This window comes from Sinocyclocheilus anshuiensis, unplaced genomic scaffold (assembly GCF_001515605.1).
Source record: "Sinocyclocheilus anshuiensis isolate Anshui unplaced genomic scaffold, SAMN03320099.WGS_v1.1 scaffold354, whole genome shotgun sequence".
Taxonomy (NCBI): domain Eukaryota; kingdom Metazoa; phylum Chordata; class Actinopteri; order Cypriniformes; family Cyprinidae; genus Sinocyclocheilus; species Sinocyclocheilus anshuiensis.
Genome location: NW_015544195.1, coordinates 2,404,453 through 2,413,916, shown reverse-complemented (window position 1 = coordinate 2,413,916; position 9,464 = coordinate 2,404,453). Strand labels below are relative to the sequence as shown.

The following is a 9,464-nucleotide window of genomic DNA, read 5'->3' as shown; positions in this document are numbered from 1 at the left end:
AATACCATTACAAACATTACAAACCATCAACTTTTAACCATTAAAACCATTAAATAATGGTTTCCTGTAGTGTGTTTTTGGACATATTACATTAGGATTTAGTGGCTTTAACAAAAGCCATGATTAGAAGGCGACCAATTACCAGTAGAGACCAACAGGCGCCATTACAGTTTCCATTAATACCAATACAATTTTCATTATAACCAGTAAAACCATTACAAATTATGTGATGGTTTTTATTTTTTTTAATAGAGGATTGAAATAAATTTATTATTGTGTGAACAAAAATACTTGAAATCTACAAAAAAAGAGCAGAATGCAAAATATATATGACACATCTTTAAATAGGATTTTTATCCTATCAAAATTTTGATGCATTGAAATTTTATAATTCTTGTTACCAATTTCAATATTTAAAAAAAAAATAAATAAAAAAAAAAAATACTAGCCTATATAAAAACAAGCTTATACTTAAGACAAGTAAACAGACACAAATTACAAAAAAACAGACCTACCTGAAACACTTAAAGCACTGAATAAGAAATTATATTTTATCAAATAAATGTACAAATAAACTGAATAGTCTTTTCACTGTATAAATTCAATATACATTCATTCTTATTTATTTACAAAAGTGATTCGGTCAAGGACAGTGAGTGATTTTCTTTCTAATGTTTGATTAACATTATTGACATAAATTTTAACAGCAGCTAAATTAGGCTGTTTTAGAGGAATAGCTCACCCAAAAATTAAAGGTCTGTTGTTGTTCTAAACCTGTATGAGTTTCCTTCTGCTGTTGAATATAAAAGTATATATTTGGAACAATACTGGTAATCAGACAGTTGCTGGGCCCCCATGACTTCCATAGCATGAAAAACAAAATACACTACTGGAATCAATGGGGAACAGAAACTTTCTAGTTACGAACATTCTTCAAAATATCTTCTTTTATGCTGAGGAGAACAAAGAAATTCATACAGGTTTAGAACAACTTGAGGATGAGTAAATGATGACAGTATTTTCATTTCTGGGTGAACTATCCCTTTAAAATCTCATCATATTAGGATCCAGGGTCGAATCTACCGGGGTGGCAACTGCCACCCTAAGAAAAAGCTGTGCCACCCCACCTGCCACCCCAGAATTATCACAGAATAAAATATAAATGTAAGCAGTGTTTCGTGTGCTATACTACTTTTCAGCCGCGGCGATGACAGAGTAACGTAAAATAATGGCAAAAACACGTCTTTTAATAAACTGTGCGCGATGGTTGCATGCGCACGCAAGCGTGCCAGTGTAGTCGGCTTCATTAACAAATGATTCTTATGAACAGGATCTTTTTGAGTCAAAACCACAAAGCGCGGCCCAGTTCACTAACGAATTGTTTTTACATTTGTTTGTGAATCAGATAATTACTGCTTTTCAGGTAACTCAGAATTCTTCTGAGAAATCTAATCCCGTCCGGATATGTCTTGAGATTCATCACGTAATTGTTTGGTGATCCGATTCTCCGACCGCTCGCTCCACTTTCATCATGGATACAATACCGCAACAATAACATGAAATCAATAAGATGCCAATCACAGAAACTAATAGCAGAGTTAGGTAAGAATCTAGTCGTATTGCAGTTTTCTCGATTGTTAATATAACCTATTTTAGTTGGCACTTTCTCCCCCCAAACCATTAATTCAGTTTTCAAAACAAAGACACATTTCGCAAAAAGTTTAACAATGAGCAAGTTAAACATTAGGTAGCAAAACAGATGACACACCAATCAGAATCTCTGCATGCAAACAACGGAGAGAGGAGAGCTGAGCCAATCATGATCTACAGGGGTTTTATACTTACACATACAGTATAATTACAGTACAGTATGTAACTATTCTATATGTACAGTAAACTAGCACGTGTTGTACACCTTCAAGCTTGTGACTGTCAAATTTTATTTGTATCCATTTTTTGTGTAGCCTACTGCATTTTTGCAGGACTGAGAAATGACTGCCTTGAGCTGTCTTGTGTCAAGAGACCAAGAAACTGCTATAGTACTGTATACTGTAATGAAATTTGGCCAAATGTGCAGAGGATGCTAAATTTACTTTTTTTCATTTTATTTTTTACTGTACTGTATTGTGCTATTGATCTCAGTGTTCACTGGGTAGGAAAGTCATCTGTGTATTTGAATTGTGTGTAAGCATTTACAGTATTTTCAACTGCTTCTGACAAGTAAAAAATCTTTACTCGTCACACAATTTCTGAAACCTGACACTCAAACACCAGAACCACAGACCAAATCTGCAAAACCATACACTAATTCGCTGCCTTTAACTCAGTTTTCAATTTCATAAAACACTTTTTGCAAAACACAACACACAATTCTCTATGTAACACACACAAATCTAACAGGAATTAATATTATGGCAAAGGTGTTTGCAAATGTTTGCTTTTGAGATGTGTTTGTGATATTTTGAATGCGGTGCTTCATTTTGCAAGAGATGTGAGGCATTTTGCATTTTGAGTGTGCAAGTCTTGGATTTGTGTGTAAAGTTTTGAAAAAAAGAGGCAAAGTTTTGAAAATGTGTGTAAGCAGTTTACAAAAACCTGTAAGAAAAACTGTAATAACTAGATTGAAAAGTTTGAAAGACAAATTTATGCTGGTTTGTCTTAAAGTCTTGTTTAAAAAACGTAAATGGTTTGGTCAGTTAGATGTTTTCGATGTTTGCTAAAGTGTTGCTAGTTGGTTGCTAGGATATTCTGGGTGATTGCTAGGCTCTTGCTATGCAGTTGCTGGGGTGTTGCTAGAGTATATGGTTGATAGAGTTTGTTCTGGGTGATTACAGACATTCCCACCTCTGTTTTCAAAACTGTTTTCAAAACTGATCCAGTTTCAGTGCTTTGATATTATTGTATTTCTTTCTAATATTAGGAAATTCAAAAGTTTTTGTTGCTCTTAAACTTGCACTAAACATGATTATACCATCTAAGTAGCCTATGTAATTTTAATAGAACCGCATGTCTTCTTTAGTGATCAGAAGCTCAGAAACATTTATAACCTGTTGAAGTTTTTTATATTGTGCATTGACTTGGTGCCATGATGGATATTGAAATGTTGTTATTTATTTTTCATTTGAAACAGTATAGATGATTACCTAATGCAATACAATATTTGTGAACACAACTGTGTCAGACCATAAATCCCCAAAAACTATGCATGGGGGCTTGCTTTGGTGTTGCCACCCCTCTAGACCCCATGCCACCCCTTTGACACCCTAGAAATTGTTTTCTAGATCCGCCCCTGTTAGGATCTCATATAGCCTACTACTACACATGCTTTATATTTAACTAATAACGTTAGTTTAAGACACAAATGACTGTGTTGACGAGGAGACATTTTGATACATAACTGTGCATGTGAACGTTTAAGCACAAAGCGCGAAAAATAACTCAAGTTTAAACTGGCGCTGTACGAGCAGGTGCGTGCCGCACGTATCAGGCCATAACCGCCTTAATGCGCGCATTTGCCAAAATGAATTCTGCCCCACTGCTTAATGTCCCTGAACAGTTAAATTAGTTTTTAAACCACAATGCTTAAAATGCGTTTTAATGAAAAGCTTAACCTACATCATGCCGTGCAAAACGATTGATATATTTCTACCGGTTTATCTCTCAACCCATAAGCGAATATACTTTGTTCAAACACAAAAAGCAATATACATCAGGAGACATTTTGACACATAACTGTGCATTTGAACGTTCAAGCACAAGGCGCGAAAAATAACTCAAGTTTAGACTGGCGATGTACGAGCAGATGTGCACCACGCGAGTCAGGCTGAAACCGCAACGCGCGCATTTGCCAAAGTGAATTCTGCCCCACTGCTTAATGTCCCTGAAAAATTACATTTGTTTTTAAACCACAATGCTTAAAATGCGTTAAAATTAAAAGCTTAACCTACATCATGCCGCGCAAAACGATTGATAGGCTATATGGTTTATCTCTCAACCCATAAGCGAATATACTTTGTTCAAACACAAAAAGCAATATACATCCATCAAGTTGTTAACTTGTTAATCAAATTAACCTAAAATCTGTGGGGACGATGACGCTGTGATTTTATCTGCTCCATGTGCCCGGTCCACTTGCTGTTTCACAACTTCTACTCCATCAGCTTTAGTAAAATAACCTGATAGCTGGGGATTTTACTGACTCACTACCTCATGTTTTCTCCTCTCTCCTCATTTTTTAGAATAGCCCCTCTCTCACTTTCTTTTTAGAATAGTTTACATTTTTACTTATCGAAGATTGTTCTTTGCATGGCCATTTCCAGATTATGCCAGGCCCAGAACGAAGTGAAGAGAGGTGAATGCAGACATTGCAGCGATCACCTGATTGATACATGGTGCACGGGTCGTTCAAAAGTAAATATAGAATAAGTGCATTTGATTGGTAAACCAAATTCAAACGTGACGCTTTAATCTCTAAAGGTAATGCATGGAATATATGGGAAATCTACCCATATACCCATCGGCGCTACCGATGACCAGTGAATCTACTCCACAGCCAATCACGGGCCCCCTCCTTGTCCGGGCCCCGGGGCTTCAGCCCCACCTAGCCCAATGGTTAATGCGACCCTGATAGCAGCGCCTGTTTCTGAAATCCACAGCATTAATCTTGATCTGTTTTTGTTGTGTAACAGTCTTGATTAGCAACAGCTATCAGTTGAGACTAAATCTGCTTTCAGACTACACTACTCAAAGCCAGACTGGATGTTTTGTATGGCTCTTAGGTGGCACGAAAAGAATCAAGAGCATTAAGAGTTATGAGGTGTGATTGTGTGTACCATACCCTCCCGTGTATGTTTGCTGTGGGTTTCTTTAGATTTGGCATGCTGTAATTCCAACTGCTCTACCAATACTTGATTATGAGAGTTCTTTCACTGATGAAGAAGACGAGCTGACTGTGAACAGCTGGCAATTAATGCAAAGACAGAAACTAGAACCTTTCTAGGATATACAAATTAATTCCAGTTAACACAAACTACCTTCCTGAATTCTAAGCTTTGGGTTAAAACGCACACACACACACACTGTTCAGCTCAATGACAGGTTTAAATTCAGAAATTCAGAGAAAGGGAAAAAGTATTTCTGAGGGAGTTGTGCGATGCTGTCTGAATGCAAGCCTGCAGTCTAGTTTAAGCAGACTAAATGATTACAGTTTAAGCAGACTAAATGTATACAGAAGTCCAGCATAAGTAACTAAAGTGAAGTCTGTCATTTCACCAGAAGATTGAATTAAGAATTTGATTAAAATGAATTAGATTAAAAAAATATGTATGGATGAATTGTTTACAATATGATCACTAACATATATTTAGAAAACAGATTATTATGTCAGATTATTTCATGACTTTAACATTAAATAAGAGAGAGGAAACCTAAATGACTATAATACAATTGAACACAACTGAACAATTCTGGTAATAACAGAGTGCATCTTCAAGAGCCGTTAATGGAATATAGTTAAGATCTGGCATTTTTTTCCTTTGTTTTGAACAGTGAAAATGGCATATACTCTTAGTCGGTTTGTATTGAAACATCCTCACTCATATACTCATAACTTCAGCCCCATGACCGTCAGCCATAACCAAACAGGCTATTAATCCTGTGATAAGAGCATGGCTAGCAGAGTGAGGCATGCCTCAAGGACAAGATGCCGTGTTTTTGTTATCGCCCTCAGGACTATCGCAATCCCCTGGACATTTTTCCTTTTCACTTTTTTCCCTAATTTCTGTGAAACAAAATTCTCGGAGGGAATTTCAGTGTAAGTGCACTGTGATTTCTTTCCAGGCACACAAAAATGCATACACTTTTACACTGCACAGAAACACACTCATACTCACCATTCTTTGTTGCTAACAGTGCTGCTTTTGTTGACCTGAGCATGAAGTTTCTCATTTTCCTGAAAAACCTCCTCTGTACGTGCTCTCAGTCTCTGTAGTTCTTCCTGTCAGAAGAGACATAGTCTATGTTTATTTTGCCATGGAAAAAAACACCACAAACTGCTAAAATACTTTAAGTAAGGTTATTGGTATGCATGAACGTCCTCTGGTGCATCTGTAAATGCATTCATCTCAGCCAGAGATCATCTGAAACTTCAGCATAGGTGCACAAAGTGAAAACGTCACCTCAGCTCTCTCCAAACCAATGCTTAGCAAGCTCTCAAAATAACACCTTGACACAGGAATGAATCTCTTTAATCTTATCTTTCAGAAATTTCCAGAAGAATCTGGGACATTTTTAAAGTATAAGTTGCTTAGTGTTTGTGTGTGTGTGTGTGTGTGTGTGTGTGTGTGTGTGTGTGTGTGTGTGAATTTGTCTTTGATATATTTATCACAAATATCACTGATGAATGTGATTATTCAACACTTGACTACAGAGAGAGGGTGGTAAAATTAATTGTATGTCTCTTTAAAATATAACACATGACTCTGAATGGAAAGATCTTTAAATTCAAGGCAGGTAAATCTGGTGGGAGTGTTGGCTGCAAGGCAAGTGTGTTAGAAAGAGAGAGACAGAGATTAAGTGAAAATGAGAAATGTACTGAACTTGCGACACAAACACAACAGAACCGCTAGATTTAAATCAGCACAGCCAGCGAAGGATCGAACGCAACTGTTTTGAACGAGCGCACCTTTTTTTTAACAACCAAAAAGTTTTGTTGTCTGTTGCGGAAGTACAGACGTTCCTCTCGTTGATAGCAGAGGAGCGGATCCAGCGAGAGCTTGATGGGGCGACGCGGAATGAAAAAGTTTTTTTTTAGGAGTCGGGCTATAACGACATGTGAATAATCCCGCCCACTCTAAAGCGGTACTGAACTGCAGTGGAAACGCAAACCATGCCGAGCCGAACCGTGCCGTGCCGTACTGAGCCGTACCGAGCCAAGTCGTACCACGCAGTGGAAAAGCGCCAATAATTACACAACAGTGCCAGTTCTTTTAGACAGACAGCTGAAAAAGGATGAGACAGAGACTCGTGTAAAATTCTCACAGTAGTACGCAGAGCAGTGAAAAGAAAAAGAAAAATACACAAAATATGTGAGACACAAGCACAACAGTCAATCTAGCACGTTTAATAGAAAAACAGTGGAGGAGCAGCACAGACGAACACAAAAATGTATTCTGTGTGAACGACTCTTTAGAGTAAAGTTGAAGGGAATGTACCAAAAGGAGCCGTGTAGTATGTGGTCACTGCGATTAGCAGTAATATTGGATTGAAAATCTGTGACATGATGGGACTGAGTCTGACAGCAATGCGAGAGCGTGTTTCAGTGGGTGTGGATATGTGCTTTAAAGGCAATGAGAGATGAGTCTCTTTCAGACGTTGATGCAAGAGGGCAATTCAGAACTCACAAGTGACATGAACCAGTGGCCCCCTCAGGACAGACACACACACACACAGACACACATACACAGCTCAAAGCTGATGTAGCTCAGAGGTTGCTTTAGGACAACCTGCCATTGTGAGTTTAAAAGACAGATTTTGTGAGCGTGACATGGTCTGAAACCTTCGCTCTTCCTTCAAAACACACACTTTGTTTTTATATTATGGAATATACTAATGGCATTTTTTTATATTTAAAGCTGAAGTGTGATATGGTTTCAAACATTAAAGAGGTTTGATACAGGTGAGTGACCTCTCTCATACATATGAAAACCTACTTGGGAAGGACTTCTATGTCAATTTACAATACATCGGGGCAGATGGCAAGTTACAGACAGACTTTGTAGGTGCATTTCCTGTAAAACAATGTAACTTGCAACTTAACTACAATAGTACGATGCATTAGAGAAATTAAGTAGCTAGTCACAACTGTTTCCCAAAACCGTAGTAACTTCATTGGCATATCTGTCACTTGAACTGCATTGTTTCATTTAATGACATCACGCAGGTGGTGGAGCAAAAACTTCTGCTAATTAATTGCCTCGAGATCGATTTAATGTTAGATTACTGTTGTAAATAACATACATGGCATCTGAGGATGACTTTGCTATTTTACTTCTCTGTTGTTTTCCTATATTCTTATGTTTGATTAAATCGCAGGATCCCTCTTACGTCACGGAAAAGTATGGTTTTGGGAAATACTAAATCACTGATCTATGTTGGTTATGATGGATCTTGTTGGCTAACAATGATATTGGAAAACACCAGGGGTGTGAAGTAACAAATTACAAATACTCACGTTACAGTAATTAAGTAGTTTTTATCAGTAATTGTACTTTTTTGAGTAGTTTAAAAATTGTGTACTTTTACTTTTACTTGAGTACATTTTAAGTGATGTATAGGTACTTTTACTCCGCTATTTCCCTCCGTTTGTGGTCGTTACATGCTTATTATAATTTTATTTTTTATCCATCAACGTCATTGGATAGAGAGTAATAGGTCTCGTTTAAATGGGGATGATTGTACTGAGAATAACTTTCATCTTTTCTTCAACTGAATACTGTTTCCGTGCTGTTTTGATGTATTTTAAAGAGTTGGCAGTCAAAATTAAAACTGCTGGATGATAGATATTCTTCATTCTTTATGATAAACAAGATAATGTGAATTACAGAATGTACAACGTTTTTAAAATGTATCAAATGCGGTGTACAGCGTTTATTATGAGGGGGTAGAATCCACAGCTCAGTACTCACTACTCAATACTCATGAGTACTTTTAAATAGGCTACTCTTTTACTCTTACTCAAGTAGTTTTTTGGACAAGTACTTTTACTCTACTCACACTACATTTTTTGGAAGGTAATGGTACTTTTACTTGAGTATATTTTTTCAGTACTCTTTCCACCACTGGAAAACACACACCTGTAAGAGTGTTGTAGAAAAAATTATGTTTGGTGACACTAGTGGTCCAGAAATAACACATCTTTAACTGAATAAGCTTAGTAATAGAATGGATTTCTTTTTTGCATTTTTACATGTTAAATTAAATGTACGTTACCATGCCCTTATGAGACAGCTTTCCTCATGTGTTGTGTCCAATGTTGTTTTCATGGAATGGATTCAGTTGAGGTCTGAACAGATTATGTTTTTGGATTTTAGAAAAAGAAATATTTTAGAGAGAGATTTTTAAAAGGCTGACTGTGGGTTTGCATTTACAATGCATAGTTGGATTATTTTCTAAATCTATAATTTATTATAATTTATTGTGAATAATGAATGGAGCAGTGGGCTAGTTTCATACATACTGTTACAAAAGCACAATGCATGAACCATTTCATTTTTGCACAAAGACATCAACAAAAAGCAGGTCATATTAAAGGGGTCATATGATGTTGCTAAAAAGAACATTATTTTGTGTATTTGGTGTAATGAAATGTGTTTATATGGTTTAAGGTTCAAAAAACACGTTATTTTCCACATACTGTACATTATTGTTTCTCCTCTATGCCCCGCCTTTCTGAAACGCGACGATTT

The 9,464-nt window shown here is 36.7% G+C and overlaps 1 protein-coding gene across 1 annotated transcript in view; it reads right to left on the bottom strand.

Annotated features, from left to right (window-relative positions):
• The window catches only part of LOC107696669 (centrosomal protein of 89 kDa-like), an 80,662-nt gene that overhangs the window by 54,291 nt on the left and 16,907 nt on the right, over nucleotides 1–9,464 (bottom strand). Inside the window, exons 11-13 of the mRNA XM_016497130.1 lie at nucleotides 5,909–5,995; nucleotides 4,992–4,995; nucleotides 4,838–4,906 (exon numbers count right to left, since the gene is read on the bottom strand). Coding sequence (XP_016352616.1) covers nucleotides 4,838–4,906; nucleotides 4,992–4,995; nucleotides 5,909–5,995 — 160 coding nt within the window. The remainder of the gene's footprint in view (nucleotides 1–4,837; nucleotides 4,907–4,991; nucleotides 4,996–5,908; nucleotides 5,996–9,464) is intronic.